Raw genomic sequence first — 18,370 nt, 5'->3', positions numbered from 1 at the left:
CCTCGACCCCTTGCAGTCTGGCTTCCGGGCCAACCACAGCACCGAGACCGCCCTGATCGCAGTCCCCGATGACATCCGAGCGCTGCTCGACAACGGAGAAACAGCGGTCCTCATCCTCCTCGACCTCTCCGCGGCCTTCGACACTGTCTGCCATCGTACCCTAGTACAACGCCTCAGCAACGTTGGAGTCCAGGAGAAGGCACTGGAGTGGATCATCTCCTTCCTCGCCGGAAGGACACAGAGAGTCCGCCTCCCCCGTTCAGATCTGAAGCCACCGAAGTCATCTGCGGCGTCCCTCAAGGCTCCTCGCTCAGTCCAACCCTCTTCAACATCTACATGAGCCCCCTCGCAGACATCGCACGCAGCAAAATCTCAACATCATCTCCTACGCCGACGACACCCAGCTGATCCTCTCCCTTACCAACGACCCCGCCAGCGCCAGAGCCAACCTTCACGAAGGGATGAAAGAGGTAGCCGAATGGATGAAGAACAGCCGCCTGAAACTGAACTCAGATAAGACGGAAGTCCTCATCCTTGGATCCTCACCCGCCACTTGGGACGACTCCTGGTGGCCCCCCGCCCTAGGCAGCGCACCCAAACCAACAGACCACGCACGCAACCTGGGCTTCATCCTGGACTGCTCCCTCTCCATGACCAGACAAGTCAACGCTGTCTACTCGTCGTGCTTCAACATCCTGCGCATGCTACGTAAGATCTTCCGGTGGATCCCCACCGAGACCAGGAAGACGGTCACCCAGGCCCTCGTCACCAGCCGTCTGGACTACGGCAACACCCTCTACGCCGGAACCACCGCCAAACTCCAGAAGAGACTCCAGCGGATCCAGAACGCCTCAGCACGACTCATCCTGGACATCCCCCGTCGCAGCCACATCTCCGGACACCTGAGAGATCTGCATTGGCTCCCGGTCAACAAGAGAATCACCTTCCGTCTCCTCACCCACGCACACAAAGCCCTACACAGCCAAGGCCCAGGATACCTCAACAGCCGCCTCAACTTCTACGCTCCCAAACGCCAGCTTCGTTCGACCAGCCACGACCTCGCCGCCGTCCCCCGCATCCGTAGAGCCACCACAGGGGGGCGGTCCTTCTCCTACCTCGCCGCCAAGACTTGGAACTCCCTCCCCACCCATCTCCGCCTGACACAGGACCACCTCGCCTTCAGGAAGCAACTCAAGACCTGGTTGTTCGAGCAGTAGCAGATCCCCCCCCCGCGCCTTGAGACCCTCTGGGTATATAAATACGATGATTGATTGATTGATTGATTTAACTTATAAACTGCAAGTAACAAAAGGATCTCTCTGAAAAAAGCAGTAGCCCACTGACCTATTTACATTATGTGCACTTTGTGATCTGCATGGCGCATGTCCTTTGCATTAAACCTCTGAGCGACCTTTCCATGAGTCAAAACTTCCACTAGACAAAATTCTGATCTCTCTCTAGGAAGAACATTAATCACCAGAGTCATCATGACATTTTTATTGTTGCCGAAAATTGCTGGAGGCCCGGAAGGAGGCAGCAAGCGTTTTTAAAACCATAATATACTTGCAAACATGATGCCTCCACCTAAAGTCAGCACCTGGTGCGGTCACACTGGTTGCACTGCCCTATAGCTGGCCCTTCTCAAGGGTCCTGTGACCTCAGTGACTGTTGTTCTAGGGTGTGTTGCTTCACAGGCCTGCCCGCAAGACTGGAGGTGAACTTCAGTATGGATAGTGGTGGACAAGCCTTGAAGGTTAACCTACACTTGTCATGCTAGTGTCCACCTGCTGGTGCGAAGACACCAGGACTTCTAAGGTGTTGCGAAGCCTTCTAAGGTCTAGCATGTGATTGTGCTCTCGCAGGAGAGTGGTCTGGTGGACAGGTTATTAAGGCTGAACCTGGTTCCCAGTTCAAAATTAAGCAGCTCTGACCATAGTGCCACATCTTCTCCCCCACTGAACACTGTACTGCCCCACTGAGAAAAAGTCCCACTGTCTTCAACTACAACCCAGTTGTTACCCGCAATAAACACCTGGATGTGGCTCAATTTAAATTACGCACTAGTCAAGAGCAATATGCGGCCTACAAAAAAAAAGTAACAACATCCTGGAAAAAGCAAACACTTATAGGGAATGCAAAATTTAGCAAACCATGGGAAGCAGGAACAACATGGTTACCATAATGCTTTTACACTCACTATTCAGAAATCAGTGAGTGCTTTTGCCTGAAAAGTTAAGGACATGACTACAGGGCCCTGAATGAACCCATTTCAATGGCCATTGCTTATATCCTTACGTTAACGTAAGCAGTATGGTAATAAGACCACATATCTGGACGCAGAGCCGCAGCACACATTTTGTTTTCCAATCCACAGATTGCAGTAACTCCAGGATTGGTGCACTAGTTCCAAGTCCAGGGAAAACAAAGACAAGAAAATAAAAATAGCTCTTCACTCTCCCGTTGACATGTATTGAGGGCGAGGTAATCCAAGCGGAAGACCGACAAAATAAAGCAATTCTTATACTTGAAGATTCGTGAGTGTTATTGGCATGTATGCAAATCTAAAGCAACAAGCGAAGTGGCGATCGTAATCGTAAACGCCAGATATCAGTACCACGGCCCTCTGTGGGACAGAATCGCAGATGTGAACGCGCCGCGGCTTCATCCCGCCTACTTCAAAACCGAAACCTAAATCTCACGGACTGGGCTTGGCAGGGGGCGTGGCTCGCTCTCCCGCGCAGCTGGGTCCTGCCTTGGAAACGAAACTATGCCTGCAGCTAAAACACTTGGGAGCTTTTGACAGAAATAGCTGACTCACAGCAGCGCAGCTGGCTGCGCACTGAGGTGTCGGATCCCGCATAGTGTTTTTTGCTCCACCTGGCTGCATACCTGCCTCTGTCAGCCGTGTTCCTGAGTTAGCACCATGGCCCCGCGGCCGCCAAAGGAAAAAGTAAAGGGCGCCTGCGGCTTCTGCCACCAGCGCGAGCAGACCCCGGTTAGCGGCGTGCTGTACAAGACCCCCGACGACGAGGTGGCGGCGCACTTCAACTGCATGGTAAGAGCTCGAGGCGCCCAGGAGGCGGGTGCTGCATTAGAGTGACCAGATGTTCCGGACACTCCCTGCATGCCATCACTTTTTGAACACATTGGTTAAAGTATTATGCGTGCTCACATTCTCTCTCGTAACACAAAGCACACTATGGACAGCACAGTGTTTTTTAAGGCATTCCCTATTGCCCTTCCGACCCTAGCCTCGTTTATGTAGAATTGTGGCAGGCGTCGAAGAGCTGTGGTCGGCAATTGAAGGTCAAGGTTACCTGATCCCAATACACAGGGCGAGGGGTTTATTTCGTAGATCATTATTTACAATACATTATTCAACTCACTTTCGACAAAAATGACATAATTTTTAATGGCAAATCAAGTCTTGAAAAATGACTTTTTTTTTTTGTACCTTTTTACATTCAGTCTAAATAATTTCCTTTTACGATTCCATGTGTATTTCTTCTCTAGCTCCTCCTTTAAATGTTTTATAATTTACTTTCTAGTGCTTGCCATTAGAAAACCATGACTACACCCCCCAAATTTCAATACTACGCTGATTTATTTATTTTATATATCGCGAACTCGACCCGAAATCAGTGCGTTTTACATGAGCACCAGTTATGTTACAGAGTGACACATTCATTTTGTTAGGCACAAAGAAATTGAGTCATTTGCCCAGAATCACAGGGTGTTGAGCATCCCTGCCAAGACTGGAACCCGATCCCCCAGCTTCAAGGTCTACAGCTCTAGCCGTTAGGCCGCATCCTCAATTACATTGTGACATGGGAGATCCACAGTATCTTTTTTCTTTCCTTGTGTTTTCAAAACCTGAAAAAAAGTGCACCGCCACTAAAACACTGACTGATGTTTTGTATCTTTCGTATGTTTAGCTTGTTTTATAACTCAGCGGATGTGTGCAGTCCTGTGTCAGTGATTTGCCATGTAATCCTTCTGTGTTCAGGGTTGATACCAATTTCTAGCTCTACTTATTTGTCTGTGGCACATAAGAAATCACTTTTAGATGGGTTCTATAGCTGTCAGTCAGTCAGTCAGAAATACTTTATTCGGTTCATAACAAAAAGCACAAAAGTATATAGCTGTCGTAATGATCCTTGGCTGATCATTAAAATGAAGAAAGATAATGTTAAAAAAATATTGATCATCTGTATTCTTTTTTTTAACACGGACTTTGTCTTTTATAAAACGTTGTGTTTAAGTAGCATGTCTGGGCCGTTGTGCCTTTACCACACATGTCATGCAAAACTATATATATATATATATTTTTTTTTGTGTCCTCATTTTCGCCCTTGGTACATCACACAGAAGCACTAGGAGAGGGGAATATACTGTCTCAGGTAAACTCGTATTGCCGTCATCCGACTGATGCGGTGTTGACACTCAGTATAATCCAACCCATCCAAGAAGCACCACAAAATGATGACATTAATGGAACAATATTGCTGCTTTTAGATACCCATTACGGATCGGGGGGACCAAGAAATTGGATAAATCCCAGAAGGGGTGTAGACCAAGGGGCTTAATCATGGGACGGTGGGGAAAAACAAACAAAAAAACCCACAGTAAAAAAAAAAAAAAAAGCAACTAAACCCAGTTCAAAAGATGCCAAAAGTCACGTTTATCGGGGTTGCCGGATCTTGCTAGATCAATTTTAGACGTTTGCAGGACTGAGATACGCCAGTCTAACAATGTGGGAGGTGCTGGCTCCTTCCATTTCCTGCAAATTTCTCTCCTGGCCAATAAAATGTAATAGAAAAGCAGGTTTTTAGCAGGGCCTTGGACTTCTAATGATGTTCCAAAGATAACTAGCGATGCATTGATTGAGATTACATAGCCCAGTGATATTGTCAAGAGAGTACTGATAGAGTCCCAATAAGGTAGCAGCAGTGGACATTCGAAGAACATGTGTAGGTCGGAGGCTGCTAGCACCCCACACTTAGGACATGCCACCAGGTAATCGGTTGAAAATTTCGATAATCGCTGTGGAGAGCAGTACGCCCTATGTAGGGTGAAAAGATGGTTCCTCCGCAACCACGCCGGCTTCACTATATCCCACAAGATCTTACAAGAGGAATGCCAAGTATTCTCGAGGTCCTGACCCAAAAAAGAAGAACTCCACAGTGTCTCTGGAAGCATGAACTAGCCTTCAACCTCTTCTAATAGTGTGTTGTACCAGAACGAGATCTCCTTAGTTACCTGAGGTTTGTCCTTCATAAGAGCCACTAAGCTGCTATCGCCCCCCAGTTGGAATCTACCCCTAACAGAACTCTGTGAGTGGGCCCAACTCGTAATCTGTAGATATTTGAATCTAGAAAGACCAGGCCCAACTCTAGCTGATAAAGAGTCCCAAGAGAGCAAGGAGCCTTCTAAGAAGAGGTCCCCCCAATTCTCCAAGCCAGCCTCTCTCAATGGTGTTACCAAGCTATCAAGAAGCCACACTGGACTACCTGGGGAATCCCACAGTGGCGACCTACCTGCAAAGTAACCCACCTATTCCCCCAGTTATTGGCATCTTAAGTAGCATCCTGGCGTGGGAGAATTGAAACGCCCAGGCATATAGTTGTAGGTCTGGTGCTGCAAGGCCCCCCTTTTCCCTCCGGCGCCTGATCTTTTTCCATGCTATCCTGGGTAAGTGATCGTTCCAAATAAAAGAACTAATGTGGCCTTGAAGTTTTGCTTTGGCTGAGGGTTCAAAATACAATGGAACTGTATTAAACAAAAAGGAGATTTTGGGTAAAATAGACATTTTAACAAGATTAGCTCTACCCAGAATGGAAAGGGGGAGCGAAGACCAAGACCTCATAAGTCTCCTACAGTCTCTCGCCACTATTTTGCGATTTTGTCTATGTCCTTGACAATGGTAAGACCGAGATAGCGCATAGAATGACTAAGCTGACCTCCTGCCACTGGCTCCGCATCATTCCACAGCATCATATCCGTTTTAGACGCGTTGATTTGATATCCTGATATCTCACCGTATTTATGAGCTAGGGCAACAACAGAGGGGAGAGCTGTACGCAGGTCCGAGGAGAAGATGAGAATGTCATCCGCGTACAGGTCCACCTTCCTCTCCCATCCCCTATAGATAAAAGACTTGATGTTACAGTCGTCCCTCAGCAGCTGGGCAAAGGGTTCAATATATAAATCAAATAGGAGAGGGGAGAGGGGGCAGCCCTGCCGGGTACCCTGAGTGATGTTGAAAGGGTCTGACAATTCACCATTGACCAACAGAGAGGCCGTGGGGTTCTGGTATAATAAACTCACAGCTCTACGAAAGCCCTCCCCAATGTTAAATTTGCCCAAGACCCCCGTCAAAAATGTCTAGTTCACTCTGTCGAATGCCTTAGTGGCATCCAACGTGATAACAGCCAGGGGCAGAGAGTCCGCGGTCACCATATCGATAGCACCCACCAGGTCGTACGTTAGCTCAAAGAGTTGGCAACCCCTCACAAAACCTCGTTGGTCCTGATTCAAGGTGCCACTACCCCTAATCTACTGGCGAGAACCGATGTAAAGAGCTTGTAGTCAGCATTTAGGATGGAGATCGGTCTATATGACCCACAGCTATCGGCTGGTTTGCCTGGCTTCAATATCAAAGTAATTGAAGCGTCATTCCATGAGTCCGGGGGAGACTACCCTGCCTGGAAGATCTGATTGAACAACTGGGTTAGGAAGGGGACAATTATTGGTACTAATGCTAGATAAACCTCAGAAGGGAGGCCATCGGGGCCTGATGCCTTGCCCTTCTTGCTAGCAGCGATGGCGCGGCTAACCTCTTCATTCGTAATAGGTCTATCTAAGGTAGCTCTCTGATCAGGCGAAAGGGAGGGCAGAGATACTCCAACCAGCCAATCGTCAACTTGTCTTGCCTCAATGATCTTAACCTCGTGATAAATGTTCTTAAAAAATCACGGAAGGCACTTCTAATGTCATTGTCTGCTGTATATATCACTCCTTCTACCTTGATTTGGTCTATGCTGTTTCTGACTCTATCAGTTTTAACTTTCCAGGCCAGGAGCTTCCCAGCGCCTTCTCCGTATTGAAAGTGGGCCAGCTTACTGGCCTCCCATCTCTGGAGACCTTGTGCATTCAGGATTGAGCCCAGTTCCCCTTTTAATGTCAGTAGCTTATCTTGCCAAGCTTTCACAGTTTCTGGGGAAGCTGCGGGATGCAACAAGATGCTCTCTTGGACCATAGCCAGATAAGAAAGATAATGTTAAAAAAATAATATAGATCATCAGTATTCTTTTTTTAACACAGTCTTTGTCTTTTATAAAACGTTGTGTTTAAGTAGCATGTCTGGGCCGTTATGCCTTTACCACACATGTCATGCAAAACTATATATATATATATATATACATATATATAATTATCTTGCATCAAAACACTGTCCGCAGTCGCACTTCCCATGCAGGTTACTTTAATTATTGATTACGGCTGTTACAAATCCTTGAGTTACATCGGAAACATTGGGTTTTCCAAACACGTTTCGGACTTCTCGAGTCCATGTTCACATGTTGCCAATCATCAACATTTCTGCAGAACTCTCATCAGATTTGCAAAATCACAGTGTTGCCCTCTGGTGGGCATGGTCGTCATTTGGAGGTAGCCAGGGGTTGCAGCTGTGACCTCTAGCCTGCTCCTTGCTACTCTTGGTACTTTCTTTGCGATACCTGGCCTCAGGGGGCAAAAGGTTTGCCTTCTCTGAGGCCAGGGGTCGCAAAGGTAGTACCAGGAGTAGCAGGGAGCAAGCTAGAAGTCACTGCTGTGACCCATGACTACCCCCAAATGACGTCCATACTGGTGGGTCTTTCAAGTAAGGAACATTTGAAATGTATGCTGGAATTAAAAGTTCTGTTGTCCATTATTTACCTTACCGTTGGTATGCCCTTCAGTAGGCTGTCCAATGTTATCTCCCAGAGTTGTTGAAATTAAACATTTTCTCTGCCAAAACTGCCGTTCCGCATGAGTCTATAACAGTTTATAATATCACAGCCCTGCATATTTATCCGTTAAATAAATGTGAAAATATACTAATTTCAGTTTAATTTTTTTCACAAAGCCCAAAATAAATATGTATAAATACAGATAGAATTAGCAAAAAAGAAATATGGATAAATACAGAAAGAAATGTCAAAAAAATAAATACCATAAAACTGGGAACCCTACTTATATCGAGGGCTCCTGGTTTTATGATATTTATTTTTTTAACATTTCTTTTTTTTATTATTATTAATCGCCATCAGTTATTTAATTCATTGTTACACAAAAAACAAATATATAAAAGAGGAGAAAAACAGAAGAAAAAACATACAATTCCATACAAATCTTTCTTAATCATATATAGCTGGCAATATATACTGAATACATTTTAGACATTAATGGGAGGGAAAATAATATAACAATTCATTCATGATTCAATGATTATAGCTAGGGTCCCTCCAATCTAATTTTCCAATCTATTATAGAAGCCCAGATCCGTTTCCCTAGCTGCCTTGCTTTCAAGCCTTTTTTTTCGTATAGCCCCTTTTCCAAACTATATATGGCTAAAAGTCGTGACACCCATTGTTGAAAAGTAGGAGGATTAGGATCCTTCCATGCAGATGCCACTCAAATCCTAATTACAGCCATTGCTAGAAATACAAACTCACGGTGAGCTACTTGGACTCTGTCACTGGTCACCCCCAAAACCACTAGTTCATTGGTTAGCCTTATCTGGATGCCCAGAGTCTGTCCCATAAAAAGCTCAATCGCCGTTTTCAGGGGGGCCAGCATAGGACACGAGGCGAACATATGAATCTTGTCAGCCTCCATACTATGACAACGTGGGCAGCGAGTGCCACTAGTCCCGCCCCATTGAGCTATTCTTGCTGGAGTAAAATATAGTTTAAACATAGTTTTAAAGTTATTGTAATCGAATCTAGGCCCCTAGTGTAATTTTCCCGATTCATGCCCTTATATAGGTATACTTTATCATATCCTTATATAGGCATAGAAATCACTACCCTATTTGGTCTAAACCATACAGCCCAAATACGGCAGGGCTACCTCCACTAGGTTCCGAGAATTAACAACGATTTCTTGGAAAAACCCGCCTTCAGCAGCTAGGAACTTCCCCCTGCTTGAATATTAAGTTCTCCAAGAACCCCTGGCGTTTTCCAAGAATTTAGCCTTTGAGTGACGATATTAAGTCCAAACATGCGTCAAACGCGGCACCTTCAAAGTATAAATATGCTCAGGTTTGCCCAGTCAAACATACGGTGGTTTGGAGCAGATCGACTATCTACTTGCCCGACGCCCTGCAGCAGCAGTGCAGAAGGAAGCCGACTCTCCAGCTGACACACTGAGAAAGACGCTGTCTTTTCTCTTGCTGAGAAATCCAGCTCCAGTGTTTCCGGGCTACCCTTGCGGGTATCTGGGAAATCGAGTTCTGAGAGAGAGATACAAGACCTCCTTCATTCTAAAACCAAGGTACGGAGCTGATTAGCCCTCTTAGAGAATTCTTGGAATAGATTCCTGGCAGAGAACTACTAAACTTAGGCTACTCCTCACTTACTTCCTCCTTAGTACTAGACTCAGGTTAGGTACACCGGGGTAGGCGTTTGTTAGAAGCTCCAGTTGAGTACTTTTAGTCATTATTTATTACTGTATGTATTTTATACGTTTTATGCACTTTATGGCTTAGAAACCATATCATGCTTTTACAGTACTACTTTATAATACTGTTCGTATTATATGCATTGTACTTTATAACCATTATTACGATTGTAGAAGTTCATTTCCAATGCTTGAGAAAGAAGACTGTTCAATAAATACTTTTATTGGAAACGCCCGTCTCTCTATTTCTCTGCATCTCTGTTGAAACGAAGCATGCACGATTGACTGAGTAAAATAGTTATCTATTCTTTCCGGGACTCTATAGATTTGATTTCTTATTCTTGGGAAACAAAGTTGTCATGTTTATGCGGTTGTCAGAAACTAATCCCTTCTTGTGAATTTGAGAAAGTTTCTAGTGATCTCTGAGCTAGCTGGCACTCACTGTTAAGTTTAATATATTTAGTAGATCCCTAGTAGACCTCAGTCCTACGTCCAAACTACAGTATATATTATTCCAATGCGCAGAGCCTATTGGGAATATAGAACCTACACTACAAAGTGTTGGGCTTGAAGGTTGGCCACCTTTAGATTCATACACCCCAGTTTAAGCAAGACTTTAAACTCGTTCCCTTCAACATTCAACTTCCTCCTCCACTGTTCCGAAGTTTTTTCCAGATCATCATTCTGAGATTGATTAAATTCACCATAGATCTGTGTAATTGAACACCCCTCCGGATCTTGCAATCGTTCCATAACAGCATCTCTCCCAAACGGTCTATTCCCCCCTCTTTTCCTTCCCAAGGCCGACCTGATCTGCAAAAATGAAAAAAATTCTCTACGCTCCAAATTATACAAACTTTGTGCTCCTTCAAAAGTAATTATGCCATCAAGATCCATAATATCCCCAATTGTTTTTACTCCCAACTCGTCTCATTGTCTCATTACGCCGTCATGGAAAACCTCAAGTAGAGATGGATTCCTGAATAAGGGGGTATAATAGTTCATTCTACCCAATCCCCGTTTCTTCCGGATAGAGGTCCAGACCGTAATTGCGGCTCCCAGAGTCTTAAATTACACTTTTTTTTAATAACTTGCCTCGCTAAACCTTAGAAACCAGTTATGGGCCTCACCGTTTAAAAGTAACTCATATACATCTGGTATACCATCACCACCCCATCACCGATCAGTAACCTTGCCTCCCAAAAGCCCACAAATATATTGCAAGACCGAGGCCCAATAATATGCCCTTACGTCCGGTACCGCCCAGCCCCCTCTATCCTTAGGGAGGGACATAAATTTAAATGCCCTTCTTGTCTTTCCATGAGCCCAGATGAAGCGGTTAACGCCACTTTCCATTTCCTTGAACCAATTATTACCAAATTTCAAGGGAATCGTCCTAAACAAATATATAACATTTAGGAGGAATAACATTTTAATAATGTTGCAACGCCCCACAATTGTCAAATGTAGATTATTCATCCTGTCAAGATCTCTCTTTGATTTTTGAATTACAGGATCTAAATTCTTTTCAACTATTTTAGTTAAGTCTGACTTAATGATGACCCCTAAATACATGGCTAATTCTGTCACTCTTGGATCTGCCAGACCGATATTGTCATTAACCACAATTTGTGTCTTCCCACGATTCAGCCTATAACCAGAAACTGACCGAAGCATTCTGCCTCACGTTCTATTTCATACAAGGCTGTAGAAGGATTTGCAGATGTAATTGCCAAATCATCTGCATAACCTAAGATCTTTGTCTCAAAACCATTAAGTTGTATTGGTAGGATACCTCTGTTCAGCTCAATTCTAATAAAAGGTTCAATGTAAAAGGCAAAGAGAAGAGGAGAATAGGGGCACCCCTGCCTAGTTCCACGCCTGATATAAATTGGATCACTCTGTTCTACCATTGCTCGGAGTAGGATCTTCAGGTTCCTATACAGCGCCTGTATTGCCCTTATGCACCCCTTGCCTATTTAGGTTCTCCAATGCAGACCAGAGAAAGCCCCTCAAGACCCAAGCGAACGCTTTCTCCGCATCAAGCAGTATAAGCGCCATAGGGTCCCGTGTGGTTGCGGTGCCGTCGAACAGAGTACAGACTCTCCTAATATGTTCTGGCGTACCCCTCCCTGGGATGAACCCATGTTGCCTGGGCAAGATCACTTTCCCTATAATAGAACTAAGGCGGTTACCTAGAATTTTAGAATAAATCTTCGTATCACTGTTCATAAGGCTGATTGGCCTATACGAGCCTGGATCTTTAAGTGATTTACCTTTCGTTAAAAAAATGATCATGGTGGCTTCTCCCCATGACTGTGGGGGAAATTGTCCGCTCTGAACTTGGCACATTACATAACACACATCTTCCATCAGAAGTGGGAAACATTTCTTATAAAATTCTAATGGAATTAAATCTGGCCCAATTTGCCTTACCAGCAGGCAGATCTTTAATTGCCCCCTGAATCTCATCATCCAAAAAACTACCCTCCATGGCTGCAGAGTCGTCAAGAGAGAATCTCTCCACTGGAGCCAGCTCTAGGTAGTCCTCTATCTCTTTGCTGTTCACCACAATATCCTCGCTATACAAATTTTGATAATAATCTTGAAATATATTGCAGATATCTTTTGGAGTGGTAGCAATTACCCCAGCTTCTCAAATAACCTCAGAGATATCCCCCCTAGTTGCTGTCTGTCTGGTCTTTACAGCTAGATTATGACCCGCTTGTTCGCTGAACTCATGATGGACTTGTTTCCAGGCCAAGAATTTACCTGCTGCTTTAGCAGCCATGATATCCCCGGCCACAGCTTTTGCTAATGTAAGTTTCTGCACAATCTCCTCAATATTAAGGTTGGAGCCAATTGCTCGGACCAATTCTTCCTCTAGATCCATAATTAGTCTTTGTCTTATCTCCATCTCTGCTTTTTCCAGCTTATTCCGTCTCATGGAATAGCTCATGGTTTCTCCCCTAATACCAGCATTCAAGGCATCCCATACTATTCCAAACTGAGCGTTCCCCCTGTTGACCTCAAGAAAATCCTTAAGCCATTTCTCCATATGTACAACATAATTTACATCCTGCAGTAAAGCTCGTTCGAACGACCAACTCGTTACCTGTGATTTCCCAACCGAGTTTAGAACCTCTAGCACCAGGGGGTTGTGATCAGAGACCACATGTGGAAGCTTTCTAATTTTACAAGTAGAGAGAAGAGATGAAGATATTAAAAAGTAATCTAACCGTGCTATAGCCCTATGTGGTGCAGAGTAGTATGTGCTGCCAACCCCCTGGGAATTTTGTTGCTCCCAGACATCTATAAGCCCATTATCGTCCATCATTTGAACTAAAGCCCAATAGCTTTTCTTTTTCCAACCTAAAAATTAGCTTAGATCCTCCTTCCATAGCCCATTTAGACCATTGATATTAAAGTCCCCACACATAATGATAGGAAGAGGCCAATTAGCTAGTTACGTGTTTACATGATTAAGCATTTCTGGTTCATCTACTGTTGGGCCATAAATTGTGCAGAGCGTAAAATTAAACCCTTGTGCTTGACACTCCACTATAGCTCACCGGCCATAAGTGTCTGAAAGAATTTTTTTCGTTGATATCACATTTCCTCGGGCAAGTATCGTCACTCCCCGGGTCCTAGTCCCTTGTGTGAGGTACATGCTATTAATTGAAACCCCAGCTGATCCAGGAGAAACTTACGAGAACCCTCAATATGCGTCTCCTGTAAGCAGACAATATCCACCCGCATGGACTTAAGATATTCTTTCACCGTCCTTCGCTTTGCAGCAACATTTAACCCACATACATTAATAGTTACTATCCGCATCCTATGGTTCCAGCTTCCATTATTTCAGATGCATGTGTCCCAAAGCTATTTTCCTTACCAGATGGTGATTTTGTTCCCCATTTTCCCCAACCCCTCCATCTTAATCCCCTCTTGCCCTCCCTGACCACAGACACCCCCACCCTCCTCCCCCCACCTATAAATTGTAGCAAGCAGACTTAAGGTCTCTGTGATGGAGCCTGAAAGTCGACCCCCCTTTGCTGCCTCCCCATCTAATTTATCACTGGATGCACCATTATTCATCACTGTTTTATCCCCCCACCCCTCGTGCCCACCCGTAAACTCCCCCTTACTTTATCGTAAAAAGGAATCAGTAACTCAAAAAAAATAACCTTAGTCCTTCCCTGTGCTTACACCATATAAAACATCACATTAATCCCTTCTTTAAGATTTTAGGGAGTCCATATACGCCTTAGCTTGAATTTCAGAGGTGAAAATTCCTGGAGTGTTTTTAATAAATGATCTTTAGCCTTGCGGGATTCATCAAATAAACTTGTAGACCCATAGCTTGGCAAGGCTCGATCAACTCTCTCAAGCGCCAGCGTCTTTCCACACTGGCTTCGTGAAGAAAGACTGATTCTCAAAGGTCCGTTTAGCATTCGGATGAGCCTTGGAGTAGACCTCCTTGTGGAGCAAAAAATTCCCAAAATAAACGAAAATTGCTCTCGGCATTGCTGACCCATCTCTACCCAGTTGTAGAGTTTTTTTTCGCATCAAAGGAAAGCGGTGGACACGTATCTCTACCCCTCAATTCCAGTTGAGCTCTGGGAAGGCTCCCTTCATCAGCCTTAGGATATAGGCCCTCACATCCTCTCCTTTTATGCCTTCTTCAATACCAAGAATCCGGAGGTTATTACGCCTTTGTCGATTTTCAAAATCCTCCATTTTCCATTGTAGCTCTGTAAATTGTTTATCATATGTCTCCGTCTGTGCTTGGGTTCTCGCCTGGTTGTCTTCTAAAATACTTGTACGGTCTTCCACCTGAGTCAGTCTAATGTTCGTGTCTGTGCACGCCTTAGCAATTTTTCTAATGCCCCCTGGAGTTTCTTTGTTGCCAGTCTGTTCTTCTTTCCGTCCATTCGAGTCAAATATCATCTTTAAAGAGGGTGCAGAGTCCTCCTCCTCTACTCCCCCCGTCCAATATGATCTGGATAAACAATCCTGGTAGCTGAACAGTCACATTTCAGGGTGGGATCCATATTACCTCTGCTTCCACTACGGTGCCCCTCTCCGGCTTTCTCCAAAGAGTGTGTATCCCTTTGCTTCTTCAAGAGCTTCTTTTTTTCTGACAACAGTGTCTTTCTGTGGCGTGCCAGAACTAGAAATGGAGCTAGAGAGCTGAATGTTACTACCATCCTCTCCAGAAGGACTAAGTTCGGATCCATCCGTCACCGAAAATAACTTGTCCCCCAAATCAAGAGTATCCTCCGGGCTGCTGTTAGCTACGACTCCCTGTACTAGCATACTCTTATTCAGTTGCTCAGTGCTTTCTGGGTCTTCCAGTAAAGGGGATACGCCGGGGGTTACACCCTGTTGTATTTCTCCTGCTGGCAATACTTGGGTGTTGGGCTAAGTTTTCGGCCACAATTTCCATTGTTTTGACCAACGTTGTCTACATTATCCAGTCGGGGCTCGGTCCGAGAGATTGTTGCAGGCTGTATATTACCTGTTTGGATCTACCGGGTGAAGCTGTGCTTTTCCTTGTGCTTGCCCTAGCTTTAACTTCTGCCTCTCCTTCTACCCGCTTTTTCCTTTGGTAGACAAAACCTTTTTCCCTTGAATAGATAAATCGCTTTTAGAGGCTGGCGGTGTAGTGTGGGGGGGGGGGGGGAAATCTACTATACTGTGGCGCCTCCCCTGGTCTATTGGCCCGGGCTTCGGTCCGTTGCCCCGCACACCACTACTAGCACCTTCGCCCCTCTTAAACGCCTCAGGGTTCTCACCTTTGCTTATGTCCACATGGGTCCTGCTGTCCTTTACCTGGGTATTACTGCTCAAGCCTCCAAGAGCCACCAACCTAGTTCCTTTTGATAGTGCTATCCTGGTGTTATCTCCTTGTTCTGCAGAATCGGGAACCTTCCCTCGTCCACCGTGAGTCGCCTTTGGAGGCATACTGGCAGCCTCTGCCGTTTTGGTGCACCGCACTGTCGTGAGCCGCTTGGCCCCTGCAGGCGCCTCAGCCTCGGTGTTCATGGCCCCTCCTCTCTGTCTGTGCCTGTTTTCGAGCGTAATGCTCCGAAGCTTGCTCAGCCCGGCTCGGGCTGCGGCCAGTACCACCGAGAAGAGTTCTTCGGCCGCCGTGAGGGGGTCGAACTAATCTAACAGCAACGGGTGAGCCATGAGGGGAAGTTTAAACCAAAAATAGTTAAGCTGTATCGAACCAGCATCCGAATCTCAGCCATTAAGCCTTCTGGCAGCAAAGGAGCGACTACAGTGGCCGTCAATCAGGCGACTTCCTGCTTTCCCGCAATTTATTTTTTTTGTAACATTTCCATCTGTATTTATCCATGTTTATTTTTTGGCCGTCTTATTGGTATTCAACCATATTTATTTTGTGTTTTGGAAAAAAAAGACTTAGCAAAATGGTATATTTCCAAATTTTTTAAACTGATGAACTTGCATTCATACTTTGATGCTGGTCTCATTTTTAGCATATTAAGCAGCCAAATATTACTAAACACTACATTCACAGGTAAATAAGTTCCATTATACTTCATATATATTTTAACATTTGCTTGTTTTAAGGAAATCTTATCCTGTTTTTAAATCCCCATGCTGTCTATCTGCTCAGCTGTTTTTTTTAAAACTTTATTTTCCCCAAGTTTAGCATACAGGAGTAAAATGATCATCACAGTGTGGAGCATAAAAACAGCATCAGTACAAGGAGCATACACATCAAATCGATTAGAAACAATAGCAGCCTCCCCCCTCCGCTACCGCCGTTTTTTTCCCGCCTCTCCTTTTCCCACCACTCCTCTTCCCCACTGCTGCCCCCCTGTGGCCCCATCCCCTTCCTTTTCCCCAACCCTCATTCGCTGCACCGCTCCCGTCTCCCAGCTGCTCCTCCCTCCCACTTCGCCATATATGGCGGGGACCACGCGTATGCGCAGCGGGCGCGCCAAAGGCGTGCCAAAGGCAAGCCCGTCTGCGCCTGGACCGCGCCCAGCGCCAGAACTCCTGGCCCCCGCGGATGCCAGCCCACCCGCCGGACCTACGATGCTGCTACCCTCCACGCACTCAACGCTGGCTGGAACCCCGCCTGCTACCGAGCCACCCCGAAACGCAGCCACGGACCCTTCACCTGCCAAGCATGCCGATTCACCTGCCTCCGGACCTGGACCGCACCCGCCAAGCCGATCACCAGCAGCAACCACCTCAAGTGCATCCAGCTCAACACCCGCTCTGTCCACAGACACGCCGTGGAACTCTGGAACCTGCTTGACGCAACATCACCAGACGTCGCCTTCCTCAAGGAAACCTGGATGAAATCCTCCTCGGCGCCCGACATCGCCATCGCCATCTCGGACGGATACAAGATCACCCGGATGGACCGCGTCAACCAGACTGGAGGAGGCATCGCCATCGTACACAAGAACACCATCCGCATCACGACCAACTCCGACGACACCCTCACCGCCGCCGAACACCTCCACTTCCAGATACACACCGACCCCAAGACCACACTCAGAGGCACCCTCATCTACAGACCCCCGGGACCATGCACACAATTCAGCGAAGGCATCGCAGACTTCATCAGCCCGCACGCCCTCCCCTCCGCTGACTACATCCTCCTAGGGGACCTCAACTTCCACCTGAAGAACAACAAGGACATCAACACCACCACCCTGCTGGACAACCTCGCCAACCTCGGACTCAAGCAACTGGTGAACACCCCCACCCACTTTGCCGGCCACACGCTTGACCCAGTCTTCTCCTCCAGCAAATACATCTCCTTCAGCCACTCCATCGGACTTCATTGGACTGACCACAGCTGCGTCCACTTCAGCTTCAGAAGAACCACGACTCACCACCACCCGCAACAGGTTCCTCGCAGGAGCTGGAACAAGATCACCACCGACCAGCTCACCAACTCCCTCAGCCAGAACCCTCCCACCAGCACAACGGACCCCAACGAAGCAGCCAGCAACCTCACACAGTGGATCACCAACTGCGCAGACGACCTCGCACCACTGAAGACCCCTCCCAGCAGACCCGGCAGCAAGAAGCCTCTTGGTTCACCGACGAACTTAAGAACTCCAAGAAGAACTGCCGCACCCTCGAGAAAGCCTGGCGCAACGACCAGACCACAGACAACATGACTGCCCTCAAGCACGCCATCCGCAAACACCACCAGATGATCCGCACCACCAAGAAGACAGCATTCAAAGAACGACTGAACAACAACGCCCACAACAGCAAGGAACTCTTCAGCATCGTCAAAGAGCTCTCCAACCCCAGCGCCGGAAACAACAACATCACTCCCTCGCAAGACCTCTGCGACTCACTCGCCTCGTTCTTTCACAGCAAGATCACCGACATACACAACAGCTTCGGCACACAGACCACGCACTCAACCTCCGAACCAAGGCCCCCCACCACCACCCTCTGCGCCTGGACCCCGGTCAGCACCGAAGACACCACCCGCATGATGAACACCATCCACTCCGGATCACCAACTGACCCCTGCCCCCACCACGTCTTCAACAAGGCCGACTCCATCATCGCACCCTAACTCCGGGATATCATCAACGCCTCCTTCAACACCGCCACCTTCCCGGAGAGCTGGAAGCACGCCGAGCTCAGCGCCCTCCTGAAGAAACCAAACAGCGGACCCCACCGACCTCAAGAACTTCCG

At 46.5% G+C, this 18,370-nt stretch overlaps 1 protein-coding gene across 4 annotated transcripts in view; it reads left to right on the top strand.

The window, feature by feature from the left end:
* The first annotated feature begins 2,730 nt into the window (after positions 1 to 2,730).
* PHF11 (PHD finger protein 11) overlaps positions 2,731 to 18,370 on the top strand; it is a 534,242-nt gene continuing 518,602 nt past the window's right edge. For 2 of the 4 annotated variants that reach the window (XM_086934973.1, XM_086934971.1), the window contains exon 1: positions 2,731 to 3,055. In XM_086934973.1, coding sequence (XP_086791099.1) covers positions 2,924 to 3,055 — 132 coding nt within the window. In that variant the 5' untranslated portion in view covers positions 2,731 to 2,923. The remainder of the gene's footprint in view (positions 3,056 to 18,370) is intronic. The other 2 variants (XM_086934974.1, XM_086934972.1) reach the window with 2 other exon arrangements.

This window comes from Lissotriton vulgaris, chromosome 8 (assembly GCF_964263255.1).
Source record: "Lissotriton vulgaris chromosome 8, aLisVul1.2, whole genome shotgun sequence".
NCBI classification, from domain to species: Eukaryota; Metazoa; Chordata; class Amphibia; order Caudata; family Salamandridae; genus Lissotriton; species Lissotriton vulgaris.
Note: the sequence above shows the minus strand (reverse complement) of the source record. Positions and strands in the feature narration are given on the sequence as shown.